We start from the raw sequence: 18,930 nt of genomic DNA, 5'->3' as shown, positions 1-18,930 counted from the left end.
ACAAGCCTAACCCATGCACTACTACACAAGCGACGCACTAATTATTAGAGTACACAGGATAGAGCACTACTGTGATAGTGGGATAAAAATTCTGGCTTCACATTAGTAAGTCTTAGTAAATTATCTGCTAGCTGTATACATGGAAACTAGCTATGTCTCCTTCAAAATTTATGTGCACTCCATGCTCTATAAGTTAGGCTGGTTTTTCCAAACTCCTTGCAGTTGTGGTAGCTGGTAAACAAAGTTCACCCATGCAAATATACTGTGTAAACAGTTTTGAGTGTACTTGCTATAGTTCATTTCAATATCGTGATATTTGCAATAATCGTGATAATAAGCTCCACAATAACCGTGGGAGGAAATTTTCAATATCGCCCAACCCTAGTGTGGGAAATACAGTACTAGACAGCTGGACAAGCAAATACTGTAAATCGATATGTATAGAAGCCAATGAGAAAATAATCTACAGGCACTTATATAAACCATCATAACTTACTGATACAATGGCATATGGAGTTAAATCTTGGCTCATTGTGTTTGCCATGAATTTGTAAATCCACCAAGATATAGTTTTTGCCCAAAGTATGTTTCCGTGTTTGAGAAGGAAGGCAAATTCACTGAAGAATGATCATCAGTTAATTTTTTCGTCACCGCAACGTAGAAACCCTTTCATGTAGGAAGATGAAACAAGGATTTTTGTACTCCGTATGAACAAGAGAACACAATGATGCCCAGGAATTATCTGTTAATTCACCAACCACTGAGGTGATGAAAACTTGTGTAAATCTTTTTCTGGAGTTTGCATTTTTTCTCCATTGTTTTCAAATGCGTTTTATTACACGCTTTTCCAAAATTCAGTCACAATTTTAGTATTTCATTGCTGTGTGTAGTTATATGCAATTATGTTGTAATGTACTCAAAGAGTCAAGTGTAATTATATTTTCAGGTATTTTGTAGTTTCCATTACTTTGACTAAGAATGAAGTATTGGAGTGCCACTCCCTCGTGTAGCTGTACATTCCAGAACATTTTTCTTCTGGTGATGGAAGTTAGACAGGTTAGACATCTTAAGTACTGTTGGTATTGTTACTAATATACACAGTAACATTTTTATCAGCATTGTTAATGACGCCCTTTATGAGGAATATTAAACATTAAAACTGTTCATATACAATCCAGTTACAGCTCTCTCTTAGCCACAGCAAGAGTTGTCCTCACACACTGTAGCATAATATCCCAGATTTACATGTACATAAAATTTGGTTTTGTAAAATAATTTATTACCAATTGTTTGTTTTTTCACAGATATTATGATGTTAAGAGGTCAAGGCGACACAGTTATCAACAAGTGAGTATACAATGTACATAATACACACACACCTGCTGCACGCACTAGAGCTGTGACCTCAGGACCAAATGTACATAGGCGATTATTGGCTCCCTATAGCTGATGGATTAACCAATTAATTGGCTGATTGGTTATTTTTACATTTTCAATGTCATTTTGTATATTAACAGTGTTTTCTTAATCAAGTGTGCTGTTTGACATAAGAAGTAAGGGGAAAGAGTGGCTTTGTGACGTGTAATTCCTAACAAACAAACCAATAAACAGCCTCCTCACTCACTTTAGTGCACTCTTTAAGGCCAAAACTGTAAACAATTCTGTGGTCATGTGATCCAATTGTATAAATGGTTGTTGCATACATAGCCTGATTATCAATCACCCTCAACAATAACCAATTGATTAACCGATTAATGCATTACCGATTCACAGCCCTAACACGCACGCACACGTAACTGTGTTTTTGTAGTATGTTTGTCTAGTTTGTTTGTTTGTGTGTAGTGCATGCATGCGTGTGTGTGCATACATGTGAGTGCTGTTTCAGATGTGAATTTTTGGTCATGATTCTCTTTCAACTTTTCATAACAACTCAGTTTTCCATTTTCACTTTCCATTTCCAATTCCCACAAAACTATTGTCCTACAGTAGGCTTGTGGTATTCACTTGATCAAAGCAGCTCTTGGTCATGGGTTAATACAACTGTGCATACATGAAACTGGATCATGTCAACCAGGTCATATTTTGTTTGGGTCTGACCTGTTCTATATAGGATCACATGATCTGTATTAATAGTGTAGAAAGGTATAAATTTAATGTGTAATACTCTAGTCCAGTAGCAACCTAGCTTCTTTAGTCATACCCATTTATCAGGATTGTGTGTTGTATACTTGGAGCCATGACAAATTATTAGTAAGGTGTGATGCAGTTGTGAAGCTGTGTCCGTTATTGTCTGCAGGCTTCACTGTCTTTAGCAGGCCAGCTACTTTGCCCACTTATCAGGAACATGAGATATTGCCTATAGGCATACATAGTGCAGTCTATCAGTAAGGTGCATGAAGCCACAGGGAGTGTATTTTTGCTGCCTGTAGGCTTATATGGATCATGTCCACTGATCATTAATTAAAAGAGCTTGCCTTTTACAGTATTAATAAACCAGCGGATGTAGCTCTTGGCTTATGTCTTGAGCCATCCTGGTGGATATACCTATCCGGGTCAGTGGGTCATCCAGGTCAACAACACTGACCAGCCTTTCAATCCTGAGATAAGTATTGTTGTTGCCAAAGTTGAAGATAATAGACATTTCTACAAATATTTGCATGTACACTGCGTTATTTATTTGTGGTTGATTATAAGTTAACAAGTTTTGTTCACACATATTTTGCTTGCAGATGGTCCACAATATCATTCTTCTGCAAGACAAAGTTGACTGATTAAGGAGAAATTGTGAAGATTTAACATTAGTTTGACAACAGAAGATGATTAGAAGTTAACTTAATAGACAACCCAAGACCAGTTGACAACTCAGAGAGCTACTAAGCAATTATTTATACATTTATGCCAACTTGTGTTCTTGTATTGATTGGATGACAGCAAAGCAGTGACGGTGGAAAGTGGGGGCTACAGGGGCTAAAGACCCCCTCCCCAACTTTCAAAAAGCAGGGGCAGAGCCCCCCCCCCCCTAAAAAAAGAAGGTGTTTTGTGATGTCATAGACATATCACATGATCAACACCATATACGCTTGTAAGCGTGCTTACAGGGTCACTGTAGTGGCTAGTAGCTAAACAATTTAATGCTGAATTAGTATAGTGGCACAACCAAAAAATTGTGCAGTTTTTCATAAAGCCATGAAACTTTCCACATAAATAGTACTCCTCAATACATGTATTTTTAGATATAGTGCCATCGCTGATTTGACCTTTGGTGACCTTTACTGCCATTTTTGTACAGAAAATTGATCATTTTTGTCTTTAACTCCCTGAGGCAGTGACTAACTTGTTAAAACATGACACCACACAAAAGATCTTGCTGATAGAAACAACTTTGTTTTTATTTGAAGTCAATAGGAGATTTCATTCAGTCAATAGGAGATTTCATTCTTAAGTTATGAATATTGTTATTAGCTATGTATTGTAATGTGTCCCTCCGAGCAAGGAAGAACGGCTGTAGCTGATTGCTTGGAGGTTAAATATATAAATCTAATCGAATCAAATCTGAAAAATTTATGCATAATTATCTGCCTGCAGGTAATTCACACCTTAAGGGCAGGAAATTTTGCAGCAATTAAAATGATCATAACTTTGTAATGAAATCACCTATTGACTTCAAATAAAAACCAAGTTGTTTCTATTGGCAAGAAATTTTGTTTGATACCATGTTTTTTTTTTATTTATTAATGTTTTAACAAGTTAATTACTGCCTCAGGGAGTTAAAAAGGCAAAAATGATCAATTTTCTGTACAAAATGGCCATAAAGGCCACCAAAGGCCAACTCAGCGATGGCACTATATCTAAAAATACATGTGTTAAGGAGTACTATTTATCTGGAAAGTTTCATGGCTTTATGCACAATATTGCCAATTTTTGGGGCTACGCCGCTATACTATATAATAGCAATGCTTACTTGCTTTGTGTAGCACTACTGTGTTTAAGATTATTGGCTAAAACTGCCTCCAGATTCAATCTCATAGCACTTAACTTTCAAAAATTTTCTGGAGGGGGGAGTGCATGCCCCAGACCCCCCTAGAAGAAGAGCATGCTCTGAGTGTGCTTTGCACACTGTGCATGTATAGCCACAACACCCCCTCCCCCAACTTTTCATACCTTCCTCTGCCACTGTTTGGGAGATAATACAAAAGTGACCATCCCAAATACAAAAGGGAGAATGGACACAAAACCAGACTACTTCCTCTTTTAAAATAGTTTTATTGTTGTGGTTTAATTACCAGTAAACTGTTAGTTATGTGTTGTTTGTGGTGTTACTTCCTGTTAGTGACGTCATCAGTCTACCTGCTAATAAACAGATTTAGAGAAGGTGAATAGCTAGTGGTTATCATTTAGTAGTTCAGTGGTAGTTGGATTTTATTTCATCACTAACTTCATTGCTTTTTTTATTCGTGTATTGCAGCTATTAAGAGGCGGGGCTGATTCCCACTTCAACTGGCCGTCTCCGGCCTTTACCAACGGTACGTCCAGTGGTTGATCAAAATACAATACTGCTATGGCTGGTAATGAGAGCTTGAAGAAACAGAGGGAGGTGTTTACCAACAATCGCGCTTTCCTCGTTGATTATCTGGATGCTGATGATATCATTGACGATCTCATACAGGAAAAAATGATAGGGAAAAATGCCGCACAACGAGTACAATTACAGACGACGAGCAGGGAGGAGAAGAACCGAATCATTGTCGAGCAGTTGACCAATAGTGGACCTGGGACGCTGGACAAATTTTGTGAGATATTACGGAATACAGGAAGACTAGCGTTCGTAGCTGAAGAACTGGAAAAAGGTGAGCGCGACGTTGCGTTGTTGCGCGGTTGCTGCATGCATGCTGGGTGGGGCTAGTTTTTTTTTCGTATTTTTTATTCTTTTCTGTATGGCGTATTATAGCGGAACGCCTAGATACACAAGTGAGCATTACCAGAGAGTACTACAAACCATTTCGTTCCACTAGATAATGATAACGAATCGCGTAAGGCTGATTGTTTAAAAAAAAAATTTTAATGAGTCACGTGATAGTTTTCTATCCCTTCTCTCGATAATCTATGATTATAGTTTAGCGGTAGCCTAGGTTGATACGTACAATATGCTATACGTACCAACGTTGAAACCGGGTTACTGATAGCAATCCGGATCTGACCCAGATTAATTTAAAGTGAGGCGTGCGCCAACCGCTACAGTTGAGCACGAGGGTGTCTGTACTTAGGCCACTCCAAATAAATTCTCTGTTTCCCGTCCTGGACTCAGGCATATTTGCATGCGGGCGGGCGGTCCATTTCCATTATTTCATTATAAAATTTGCAGCCATTCAAGCCATTAGCTATTTGCCTGGCATATATAGCCATAAAAAGCTGCATAAAAGAATGCTTAATGCTTGTACCTTCCTTTTAAATTGAAAAAATAACACAAGCGGAAATTTTGCCGACTTGATAGAATTGCTGACATGTGAGCTGACACTGTTGCAAGATGGCTTTTTACTGAGCCTTTACAGAATGTAAGAATAACCGGAAAATAATGGAAGAATACGGAATAATGAAATATATAGAGCTGACAGTAACCAGAAGCGAGCGGTGGACGGGAAACAGAAAATTTATTTGGAGCGGCCTTAACGATGATAGTCAGTGGGCATGATTCCACGTAAGTTTGCATAAGTAGGTGTGGCTTTGCGCATACCTAACACTCCATAATTTTAAAAAGTATGACACATTCCCGATATAAAGTGGGAGTGGCTCACGAAAGAAACTGTAAATAGCAATCGATTGGTGGGCGTGGCTCCACATAAGCTAGCAGGAAGCTATGAGCATTGTTTCGTGCTTACCTGTTGACTTTCATAATACCCATAACTGGGCGTGGCTGCACGTATGGTTGCAAGCAGTAGTCTGATAAGTGGGCGTGACACACGAAAGAAGCTGAGTTGCATCAGGGCTTGACTATGTCGTGTCTATACACTTCCGTACCTCCAACTGATCCAATCTGAGTCAGACCCGGATAATTTTTAAAGCGGGTCTGACCCGGATAACCCGTATACGTACATAATATGACCCGACCCTGTTTGATGGTAGTCAATGGGCATGATTCCACGTAAGTTTGCAAAAAGCAAGATACGTTTCCTGCAAATAGGTGTGGCTTTACGCATACCTAACAACATAATTTTAAAAAGAACGACACATCCCAATATAAAGAGGGCGTGGCTCATGAAAGAAACTGGCCTTGACCTATCTCGTACAATAACAATCCATTAGTGGGTGTGGCTCCACATAGGCCAGCAGGCAGCTATGAGCATTGTTTCATGCTTACCTGTTGACTTTAATATCACCCATAACTGGGCGTGGCTGCACGTATGGTTGCAAGCAGTCGTCTGATAAGTGGGCGTGGCACATGAAAGAAGCTGAGTTGCATCAGGGCTTGACTATGACGCATCTATACACTTCCGTACCCTCCAACTAAGCAATTTGCTTCACTTGTGATCCAATCCGGGTCAGACTTGGATAATTTTTAAAGCGGGTCTGACCCGGATGACCCGTATACATACATAATATGACTCGGGTGACCCGACCCTGTTTGATAGTAGTCAATGGGCATGATTCCACGTAAATTTGCAAAAAGCAAGATACGTTTCCTGCAATTAGGCCCCTATTTGGTGATTATCAGTTTCTCATCCACCGCCCTCATCCTTCTTAAGCTACCGCATGGTAAGCCATTATTTACTCTGTGCATGCTTAGAAGAACACGTGATACCAAACTGTTATAATTTTTTGTTGATGAATGCTTCAATGCGCTATGTATCGCCAGGAGAACTGTTGTTTTCCTTAGCAAATTGCTGCAGTGCCAGTTGCAATTGTGTTCTATCGACTTCATCAAAGCAGGCTTTCAGTTGACTGTCGAAAAACAGTTGGCGGTCACGAAAAGTAGAATCAGCTGCTGAAGGAAATGTTTGTAATAAGAAAGAAAGACAATTTGGACAAGGTCTGTACATCAGTGTGTTAATATTATAAAATAATGGCATAATGGTAATACCCTCCCGCCCGAATCATAATAATTAGAAAGGCTGAATGAGAAACTAATAATCACCAAATAGGGGCCTTAGATGTGACTTTGCGCATACCTAACAAGATAATTTTAAAAAGAACGACACATCCTGATATAAAGTGGGCGTGGCTCAAGAAAGAAACTTGCCTTGACCTATCTAGTACAATAACAATCGATTAGTGGGTGTGGCTCCACATAAGCCAGCAGGCAGCTATAGGCATGGTTTCACGCATACCGGTAGACTTGAATGTCACCGAAAAATGGGCGTGGCTGCACGACGAGTACACGCACGTATTGTTGCAGGTAGTCGTCCCATAAGTGGGCGTGGCTCACAAAAGAAGCTGAGTTACATCAGGACTTGACTATGACGCGCTTATACACTTCTGTACCATCCAACTAAGCAATTTACTTCGCACGTGACCCAATCCTGGCCGGATAATTTTTAAAGCAGGTCTGACCCAGACAAAATGTGACCCGGGGTGACCCGACCCGATTTCAACGTTGATACAGATGGCAAACCAACATATACACATGCGCAGCATTCACCTCCACCCAAAAAATACAACAATGTCTCTGTGCATGCAAAGCAAGGAGTTATACTGTTGATTTATACCTGCTTATATAGTTATGTTTGCTCCTAATGTATAGCTCCCTGACAGTTACCAAAATAGTGCATCAAAGAGATAAGCTACTTGTGGTGTAAATTTGCTGACTTTTTTTCAAATCCCAATGAGAATGTCAGGCAACCTAAAGCATTACCTGACATTGGTATGCTACTGTTTTACACAATTCATCATAATAGGGAAATCCTTATGATACATTGATAGAATAGAGTGACTCAACCTATAATAATACAATCATTGTTGTCAAATTGTGTTTGGCTATTATTATTGACAATGCTTCACTATGAAAACTCTACAACCTCCTTCTATTTTGATCTAACATTTTGTCAGGCAGGTTCCATTGTGGTCGGCCATGCATGATATTTGCCTGACAAATGGCCTATGTCAGGCAGTAATAATTGACTGTCATATTCCTTGCCACAGAAACCCTAGAAATGATCCAATTGTTTGATCAATTGCTTGTAAGGCAGCAAATCGATTGTGTCAACTTTCCAATGGAAGATTCACAGAGAAATTTTATGCTAAATTTACAGAATTCCGGAATCGCTAACTATACAATGAAACACCCTAGGTACTTTATCAGAACAACTCTTAGTGAACAGGGAATAACAAAGAAGATATGTTACCAGCAAAGTTATGAAAAGGATATAAGACACTTTTTGTAGATCCAGAGCAGAAAATAAACTTTTAAAACAAAACACTATTGCATGGAACACAGCAGCATCCACAGAAGTGTAGCTATAGGTGGCTTCTTTTAGCTTACTACTGGCTACACACTTTGTTAAGATAATTATACGATTATAAAAGTAAGGTTTTAGTTTTGTTCAGAGATAGATTTATAGGATTTCTCTAAAGGGAGGGTGAGGGGAAATACACACTAGTGACCACACAGTGTGTGAAACACTCTAAATCATAAGCTTTCTAGGGGGATCTGCAGGGGAATGGTCCCCAGAAAGTGTGAAAAATCAGTTAACTTCCTGTACGAGATTGAATTTGGTTGCAATTTTGACTGAAACTTACTGATAGGTCACCACTGCAGGTCTGTAGCTGGAATGATACTGAATTTAGTAACACTTTTTGTGCCTATATTGTACATAGCCTTCATCATATTCATGGGGTGTTATCTATGTACACACAGTATGTAATCCACTGTGCATGTGCAAATATTGATCACTAGATATAAGGACAATTTTATTTGCAGGTATAACTTCTGCAGGAAAGACCAAGCAGTCTACTATCATGGATGATGCCATTGATGGGTTACGGACTAGATACCTTGGACAACTACCCACTGCTAAAACTGACTGGCCTAAACATCAAGTGACCAAGTATTTGAGATTGGCTCTTGTGGAAAAGGAAGAGGTGACCCTAATGGACGATCATACAAACAAGGTCACACAACTGACTCTGCGGGGTGGAGTAGATAAAATTTTAAAAAGGAAACAACCACTTGGTGATCTGAGGGATATCTTCTATTATCAGAACAAACCATGTCCTCGACTGATACTAATAATGGGAGGCCCAGGTGAGTATTAACAGTGATGTAGTAGTGATGTAGTATGTGTTGTGTAGGTATAGGCAAGACCACCCTTGTCAATGAGATCTGTGTGAGGTGGGCCAGAGATGGCTTTTTAGTTGATTTATTTGATGTTGTCATGCTGATACCATTGAGGACAGTCCAACAGAGACCACTGGAAGAAGTGATGGCAGAGCACACCAGAGATGAAGCCTACCAGTTAGTAAAGAAAACTGATGGTTCAAGGTGCTTGATCATTCTTGATGGACTGGATGAAATCTCAGTTGGTCATGCCAGGAATGATGCATTTTTAACACGGCTAATAGGGTTTACTGTACTGGTAAAAGCTACAATATTGATCACTTCAAGACCACATGCATGCCAAGAACTAGTTGCTAACAGAACAATCGAGGTGGTAGGGTTTGGTGAAGATCAGATCAAAGAATTTGTCACAAATGTGTTTTCTGATGATGTTCAATCAGTTGAGACATTCCTACAGCATTTAGATAACTATTCTCATATTTATGAGCTGTGTTATGTCCCAATGTCTCTTGTGATGGTTACACAAATTTTCCAATACAGACAGAAGAGTCTTCCATCAACTTTAACTGAACTATACAAATTGTTCATAGTGATGATCCTGTGTAGGGAGAAGAAGAAGAGCATTGAGAAGAAAGTGATATCTCCAGCTATAGCAACTACTGTTGAAGAAAAATTACATAATATTCTACCAGACTTGCCCAAGGAAATGACTGAGATGTTGTTACTGTTATGTAAGTTAGCTTATCATTCCTTCTTTGACTGGAGCAGTGTTAGGGAGAAAGGTTTCCGCAGAAAGATAGTGAAGGAGCCCAAAATAATATTTACTGAAGAAGATCTTGTAGGATCAGGCATTGAGTTAACCAAAGAGTTTGATGGACAGGGTTTGCTACAGGTTGCAACCATTTACCAGTTAACTCGAGATTCTGTCACATATAATTTTGTGCATTTAACAGTGCAAGAATTTTTATGTGCACTGTATATTTGTGTAGCTTTGTCACAGGAAGAACAATACCACATATTGCAAGAAAATTTCAATATTCTTCCTAACATTGCAACCTTGCTGTGTGGCTTGACTGGACTGAAATCACAAGAGGATCTCAAGTTCATTCTATCCCAACTGTCATTAGGTAGTGATGAGTTTGATCCTAACAATGATGATGTGGTAGTAGCAGTCAGATGTATATGCGAAAGTGAACATCTTCCATTTGAAGGAATACCACCATTGAAACTGATTTTGAAAGAGGCTACTCTATACCCTCATGACATAAGATGTGTATCATACACAATATGTCATTATCCCATTGTAGCATTAAACATGGAGTTGTGTCACATTGAAGATAAAGGAGTATCAAGATTGGCACAATTTTGTGAGAAGAAAGCTATTCACCTACAAGAATTGTACCTTGGATGGAATAATCTCACTAGTGCTGGAGTGATACACTTAGTAAAGATCATGAGAAGTAAGCTCCATGTTAATGGATGTTGTTTATAATACTGTTATGATCACAGGTAGTCCCTCATTAAGAGTATTACATGTTAGTGGGAATAAAATAGGAGACATTGGAGTGGAATTGCTTTGTAAGGAACTACCTAATAGTAGCAGTTTGACTGAGCTCTATATATGGAAGTGTGGCTTATCAGTTAAAGGTACTAGCTACATGTTGTTATAGTGTGATAGTTGTATTAGTACATAACCAGATGATCGATTTGTTAATTATTTGTTGTTCAAAAGGTCACTAATGACTCACCATATGGCTTTGTCATCAACTTGTGATAATATTATATTATTGAAATAATTGTCTACTGTTATGATCACTACAGGTGTCATTTGTATCAAGACACTATTGATGGAAAATAAGAAATTAGAAATATTAAACATTGGTCATAATCAGATTGGCAATCAGGGAGTGTCTGCTGTATGTGAAGGACTTCATAACAATACTAATCTCACTATGCTCTGGATGAATGAGTGTGGGATATCAGTGGAAGGTAAATACTACATGTAACTAGCTGTGTGGTTTTGTTGATTACAAAATGTTTTGTGTATAGATTGTAATAGTTTTTGTACACTTACTGAATAAAGTATATTAAATGTCAAAGCCATACAAGTGTTTACAATGTTCAATTTCTCTCTAATCAGTTTGTGTACTAGTCATTCAATTAATTTGCTTGTTTTGAGAGGGTGTGGTTTTCTGATGTGAGTACCTCTTGTTCTGTAATACTACACATCTTGTATTGTATACTAGTTGTGTAGTAAAATGAAAACAATGATTGTGGCAATGTTTGGCATTATGATCTCTACAGGTGCCATTTGTATCAAGACACTATTGATGGAAAATAAGACAATCACAATACTGAACATTGGTGGGAATAAGATACAAGATGAAGGAGCAGTTGTAATATCACAAGGTCTTCGATGCAATCATACTCTCACTACACTCTGGATATATAGCTGTGGCTTATCAGTGGAAGGTAGTGTAGTTGTAAGATTTGTATGTGGTTTAGATGATAGTGAAGTGTTTCATGTTATATAAAACAGTGTTTATATATTTGTATGATATGTCCCATACCTTTGTGTACCATTGTGATCACTACAGGTAGTCGTGTAGTCCTACAAGCAGCTGTGGACAATACAATATGTCATGATGTGGTGATTGATGATGGTCATGAGAATGATGGTCATGAGAGTGATGATCAAGTCAAGCAATTGTTGACCATTCTGTTAGAGAGGAAGAGACAAGTGGTAGGAGATGATATTGTGTAATCTATTATTTGTTACTATGGTAACAGGAGAGGAATAATAAAAGTGAAGATGATCATTCTACAAGAGGTGGGTATATAGTTGTACAGTAGTGTGGTGTTGTGATGGTTGTCATTAGATCAAGAGGATGTTACTAGGACAACAGATGATCACCATGGAAACACTAGTACTAAGTTACAGGTATGTAGTAAAAAATAATTCAATTCATCAAATGTTATGATTGTTTCCAGGACAACATCTGATCACACAAAGAATGTATGGATGACCAAACTAAATTGAAAACTTGTGTTGGTTCACATGATATTATATTGTGTGTTCTCCTCTGCACAAAACTTGTGAACATATTTTAACTATTGTTATTTAATTTTATCTTTTACATTAATTATTAAAGTGTCTAAATGTCTTGCTATTGTTTATTATATCCTTGTACTGATTAATACCATAGCAAGGAATTTTAAAAATAATTATTTCATTGAAGTCGGATATATAGTAAGAAAATCTGTGACTACAGTCACACAATTATACTATTCTAACAAAGCAGTCACGTGTACATTGAAATGAGACACTCAACCAAATGATCTTGAACTATAAGAACAAAACACTCAAGCTCAATGTAAATGGTCTAATACAGTAATTGGCCAAGAGAATATTTAATTATGTTCAAACTTTTAATTGCCTAAAATGTAATTTCCTTTTTCCACTTATTGTACTCTTCAGTGTTCCCATTATTTCCCCAACATTTCTTATAATTATCTTGGAACATTGTAATCATTGAATGCTCTATTAGAGTATTTCACTACAAAGTTACTGTTCTATTAGAGAGTATATCTGGGACTGGGAGCTGTTGCATTTGAGAGCTCTATTGCAGTTTCAACTGAAGGCTCCATTAGGAAGTATCAATATTTTGGAATTAATCTCCATAAAATATCCACTTATTATGCTAGCATATTTTGATGCAGGCCTACTATAAATGGTGGAATATCAGTACAGTGCATGGAACCGCAGTTATTCTTTTCCGGATTCTCAGTAACCGAACTACAGAAATGACTGCTATACTAGAGTAGTGAATGTTCTATTAGGGTAGTTGATAATACTGAAAAGTTTGAAAAGCTATTTTAACAGAGATATGGACTTTTCAGACTTTTGTACCACCCCTGGTCTCAAGGGATTTGGTTCCACTGTAATCAGAATTCTCATAACTAATTTAGCATAACATGGACCATATTCACCTGAAGATGACACTAGTGCAATGTGTACATATTTTGTTGTGGCTTTAAAACCTGAACTGATATGAGTAACTGTTTATGTACAAGTATGTCTAGAGTATGAGGTTATTATTATAATTGTATGCTCATAAATTGAGCATTATGCCTTTGATGAGCACGTAAACAATTATCTATGACATTCATTCAATTTCTTATACACACTGGACTGAGTTAACTTCAGGACTCCAGGATATGCTTTAAGGGCTTAGTACAGCAAAAACTAATAAAACACTCTAATAGAACAGTCAGTACATGACACTCTTCCAAATAGAAATAATGGTTGTGGAGGAGATTGTGAGTGTTGTCCCTATACTGATATTAATGGTCAGCCTCAACATCACATGGTATCTTTCTAATTTCTCCAGTCTTGGACTGAGTTACACATTAACTCATACCTGCAAATTGTAGTAAAACACTCTAATAGAACAGTCAGTACATGACACTCTTCCAAATAGAAATAATGATTGTGGAGGAGACTGTGAATGTTGTCCCTATACTGATATTAATGGTCAGTCTTAACATCACATGGTATCTTGCTAATTCCTTCTGTCTTGGACTGTTACACATTAACTCATACCTGCAAATTGTAGTAAAACACTCTAATAGAACAGTCAGTACATGACACTTTTCCAAATAGAAATAATGATTGTGGAGGAGACTGTGAGTGTTGTCCCTATACTGATATTAATGGTCAGCCTTAACATCACATGGTATCTTGCTAATTCCTTCTGTCTTGGACTGAGTTTACTGTTACACATTAACTCATACCTGCAAATTGTGGTAAACACTCTAATAGAACAGTCAACACAATAAGGAGAATAACAACACAATTAGCCACAGACAACACTTACATTTCATTGGGACAATCACAAGGCTGATCCAGTCTACTGAGCACCAAGTATCACATAAGCTAGGAATATAGGACATTGCATTTGGTTATATCAGAATATTATAATTTATAGGAATCCTGATTCTCCCAAAGTCACAACTCTCACGTGCACTGTGCATGTGACAGAGTGATTCCAACCAACCACCAAACAAGTTTAAATTCTCTTATAACTATAAAGAAACAATGCAATAATGATGGTTAAATTATTCCTGTAACAAGCTTGTACAATATAGAAGCCAATGATCATCTTTACTGCATGTGTACACTACTGATGACAGAGAACTGTTGATAGGTGATAAATGACATTGATAAGGCCAAGCCTTTCTTCTAATATAAGCCTGAGGTAATACTTGCAGCAGTGCCTTTGCTATGTTGTACATGATGCAGGGGCGTAGGGAGGGGGTGTTCCGGGGGGTTCAGGAACCCCCCTGTAAAATTTAGACTTCTGCAAGCAGGATCCTAACACACCATTTAGTGTGGCAGGACAAAATGAGTGAGCAATATAATGTAATGGCACAGCACAACAATTGATGAAACTTACATTCATCTCTCAGGGAAGGATTTACAGAGGTAACATTAGCCCTCTTCAAAGCTTGTTAAAAAGATCGATATACTCTAATAGAGCAGTCAGGTATATAATCTAATAGAGCAGTCAGGTATACTCTAATAGAACATGCATGTAAATATCCATGTCCATATGAAGTTTTTCAGACATTCCAACATTAAATGCAAAACTTAGCATGATCTTATATTGCTATAGCTTTGGTGTGCAGTGTTTAAAGATATAGAGCTCCAGTAATTTATCACTTGTGTTATGCAAAATGAATTCATGTTATGCATATTTGTATAGTTATATTGTTTTGATTGTCATTTGTATCAGTGGATTCATGGCTCCTATACCACAGTGAGATATAACCATCACTTACAGATTACTATATGTGTCTCTATGTGTTATGCTGTCTGTTTCCACTAGGTGACTTTATCTAGTACTACCTTCATCCCAGGGGCACTTAATGCATCATAATGAATGTACTTTTGCATAAAATATAGCAATTTGCTGAGTTTTGATTTAATAAAATATTGAAAGTCTCTCAGCGGCCCCAGACTCCTGCTTCTTCAATGCTGGTGCTGGAACCCCCTTCAAAAAATCCTGGCTACGCCCCTGTGATGAACACCGATCTTCTAGATGACAGCTCTTTTAAGGTGTAGAAAGCAACAGGCAAGTCTTTCAGTTGGACATGTACATGTGATAGCATAGTATAATAAATAATTGCTGAACATACTACAGTAAGTCTTTTTAATAAACCATCTAACATAATCATCTGTGGACTTGTTCAAATTGAGGGCATATATACGAATCTATATGACCTACAGTGAACAATGGTAAAGACTTTAGGTACCAGCTAACCTATAATGTATAACTTTGAACACAACACAAACATCAAGTATAGTGCTAGCAGATTTCTGTCATACTGTAAACTATCATCATAAAAAGAATGTCATAGAAAAAGATCAACACATGTCATTGACACATAGTGAATAAGGTATTGCTACATGTACCAATAAGCAAACTTGATGCTTTAATGATATAAAAGTTGTCACTTGTGTATCATTAAAAATTGAGACAAAATTATATAATTGTTATTATGCTCACATGCCCCGTTTTTGCAGGCCCACATTAGAACATTTTGAATTACATCATGGTACTGTATCAACATCATATCAGAAGGGTAGACAGCCAAGATGTTTGTCATGTAAATTGTGTACTCTTTAACCTTAACAGTTTAATACGTATACTCCACAAACTAGTTCTCTACAAGTCATCAAGTACAGCTACAGTAATTCTACACCCTAAATCCAGTATTACACACTAACACTTTAGAAGCAGTGAAAATAATTGTTTTACATGCCCGGCCCAAAACATGTCTTTATCTTAATAGTTAATGATGTTAGCACATTTCAGTGTGTCCATAGCAACTAGTTCAAAAGACGATATTCAGATATGTACAACAGAGTGAAAACTATTATGTGTATTATTAAATTGAGCTTTGGTAACCATAAAAATTACCAGCCTGTTCTCTGTGATATGATTTAGTCACCTCCTCCTGTTACTTCAAGTTATACTGTTTCATCTTCAACACCTTTCAATTCACTAGATCATCATGTGATCTAGTGTAGTGTAGTGAAATGGTTAACAGTAATCTAATGATAGCTCTAGAAACCTATGTATGGGCATGTGGATTTAGTGGAACGGAATAGTGGATTGGTGGAATGGAATACTATAGAGGACTAGAATGGAATGGTGGAATGGAACAGTAATTACATAATTTCATCCAGTGATTACCACTTTATATAGACCACCTCCTAACAAAGACCACTTCTTTATAAAGGCTGTTTTGCCTTAATTAATGTCTAGATTGTTGCTATCTTGTTGTTTTAGAGTGTATCCTATAGTACAGTTTTATTGATTAGTTCACGTGTGCCACATGACTAGAAAAGCCAGAGTGATATCTGATTGTGATACAACAAGACCCCCCCCCCGTGCACAAACAGCTTGGCTGTGCAAAATGATGTGTCCATGAAACTAAAAGTAACTGACAACTAATAGGATAAATATCTGGTGAGGCCAAGAAATGAATGTTAATACTGGCAAGAGTTCATAATATACTTTTTATATTATGAACTCTTGATACTGGAAACCATAGGCGGATCTAGGAGGCACTGTCAGGGGGGGCCAAGGGGGGGCAAGAAGTTTTAGTGTACAACAGCATCTATTCCACTAAGAGGAATTATAGTACACAGGTTATATTCAGTTGTATAACTATATTCAGTATAGCTGGATGAATGATAGACATACAATTTTAAGATCGTAGTTAGAGAAAATTTTTAAAAATTAGACCTCCTAGGTTTGAATTTGGGAGCATTTTTGGTAACATTTAGCTTAAAAGTGTATGCTTGCAATTTATATAAAGATTAGTGAGATAAAACCTGTTTGATGGTAAAGTGTAATAAATCAAAATATAAAGGTGTAGCTAGTATTGTTATGACATTAGAATTGTGACTGTTCTATTAGAGTAGTGACTGCTCTATTAGAGTATCTCGATCTTGCCACAAAAACTTAAACTTACTTTCTTTACAGTGTACAGTATAACTGTAAAGTACATTTATAACTGTTGTCTTCTATTTGCCCATTGGCGTTCTATACTTCTGAATACAGTGTGAATGCATGATTCCAGTTTCTGGTATCAATATAGTACTGTGAGTCCAAGGGGGGCAAGGGAAGGGCCAGGGGGGGGCACAGCACCCCTTGGCCCCCCCTCAGATCCGCCTATGCTGGAAACTAACTATAGTTTACAAATGTTTGGACCTTTATCATTGACTTGTGTTCTAATTAATTCCCTGTATCTCTAATAATTGGCTAATAATTTGGCCACTTTTTTTCTCCTCTACAATGACTATTGACAAAGCACCAAATTACTAGCCAATTAGAGTTAAAAGAAATTAATTAGGAATGCAGCCACACACATGAAAGGACCAATGTTATGTAAATTATAGTTAACTGCCAATATTAACATTCATTTCTTGGCCTCACCAGATTTTAGTTTCATGGAAACATCTTTTTTGTATGGCCAAGCTGCTTTTGCATGAGAGTATTATTGTATCATAATCAGACAATGTGTAAGACAATCCTATGGGGATGTACTCTAAAACAACAAGATAAAAGCACTTTAAACATTAAGTTAAATGGTCTTGATAAAGAGGTGGTCTTTGCTAGGAGGTAAAAGAGGTGAGTACTAGGTGAAATTATCAAATTACCTCTCCATTTCACAATTCCAGCATACTATTTCACTGAATCCTGGCAGACACGCACCCTGTGTGTAGTACATACATACAAACATGCACCATCACAGATAACACATGTAATTTATTATATGTCGGTTGTCCAATGTTATACATTGTACAAAGCACACATGAACTATAGCTACATGTGTGAATGGATTTTGGAAAAATGATCCAAATTGCACATTAGAAGTTTTGAGATAAACGATTTTAAAGAATTCAAGTCAGCATAACTCTTCAAGGATAGCAAGTATGTGTATGAAATTTACCCAAAAATTGCAATACCTTTCAGACCACTCCCATGCAGTACTTGTAGAGTTTCCTGCCAAATATGATAGAAAATCTGAGCAGTTGGACAAGCGAAGTATTATCACAAGTGCTGGGCAAGAGATAGACTTCAAAATAGAGGCAAACCACAATTAAAGTCAAGACATGAGATTACATGATTTTATGGTAACACTAGCACCAAGTTACAGGTATATGTTGTAATAATTCACTTCATCAAATGTTACGGTCGTTTCCAGGACACAACTTCTGATCAGAGATAACTTTGATGAATGTAAAATAAGATCATGTGATCCACAAAGTTTCTATTACCTATAGGAATTCTGTCACCCAAAGTACATCATTTGTATTATGTTTAAACTTGACAGAGCATTGTATTTGTTGTTTTTGTTTCACTGTTTTATACTTACAACTTTTCAAACGCACCTTAAGTAGCTAAAGTCTTTGAGCAGGCTGTAGGACCAGGTGTCCTACAGACCTTCAGCACTTGTGCTGTAAAGCATTATTAAATAAATAAAATAAATAAATAAAACATAGTATTTAATTGATTATTGTCAATTTTACACTATTGTCAGGGGCATAACCAGGATTTTTCAATCCAAAACTCTAATCATATTATTTG

At 37.2% G+C, this 18,930-nt stretch overlaps 2 protein-coding genes across 5 annotated transcripts; both read left to right on the top strand.

Moving 5' to 3' along the window:
- Nucleotides 1-3,871: 3,871 nt before the first annotated feature.
- Nucleotides 3,872-10,786, top strand: LOC136258913 (NACHT, LRR and PYD domains-containing protein 1-like). 4 transcript variants are annotated; one of them, XM_066052295.1, is made up of 4 exons: nucleotides 3,872-4,372; nucleotides 4,466-4,847; nucleotides 8,912-9,235; nucleotides 9,283-10,775. In XM_066052295.1, the coding sequence occupies exons 2-4, from the start codon at nucleotides 4,559-4,561 to the stop codon at nucleotides 10,758-10,760; spliced, it is 2,091 nt and encodes a 696-aa protein (XP_065908367.1). In that variant the 5' UTR covers nucleotides 3,872-4,372; nucleotides 4,466-4,558; the 3' UTR covers nucleotides 10,761-10,775. The 4 variants fall into 4 exon arrangements, with proteins under 4 accessions (XP_065908367.1, XP_065908368.1, XP_065908369.1 ...); XM_066052296.1 differs by lacking the exon at nucleotides 3,872-4,372 and having other exon boundaries at nucleotides 4,379-4,847; nucleotides 8,927-9,235; nucleotides 9,283-10,786; XM_066052297.1 differs by lacking the exons at nucleotides 3,872-4,372; nucleotides 4,466-4,847 and adding an exon at nucleotides 5,510-5,695 and having other exon boundaries at nucleotides 9,283-10,779.
- LOC136258918 (ribonuclease inhibitor-like) lies at nucleotides 10,756-12,305 on the top strand. Its single transcript, XM_066052303.1, has 7 exons — nucleotides 10,756-10,915; nucleotides 11,090-11,257; nucleotides 11,573-11,740; nucleotides 11,866-12,011; nucleotides 12,059-12,098; nucleotides 12,148-12,209; nucleotides 12,260-12,305. Exons 1-7 carry the CDS (start codon nucleotides 10,768-10,770, stop codon nucleotides 12,269-12,271), a joined length of 744 nt encoding a protein of 247 aa, XP_065908375.1. The 5' UTR covers nucleotides 10,756-10,767; the 3' UTR covers nucleotides 12,272-12,305.
- Nucleotides 12,306-18,930: the final 6,625 nt, after the last annotated feature.

This window comes from Dysidea avara, chromosome 6 (assembly GCF_963678975.1).
Source record: "Dysidea avara chromosome 6, odDysAvar1.4, whole genome shotgun sequence".
Taxonomy (NCBI): Eukaryota; Metazoa; Porifera; class Demospongiae; order Dictyoceratida; family Dysideidae; genus Dysidea; species Dysidea avara.
The sequence above is the reverse complement of the archived record's forward strand: the minus strand, read 5'-3'. Positions and strand labels throughout refer to the sequence as shown.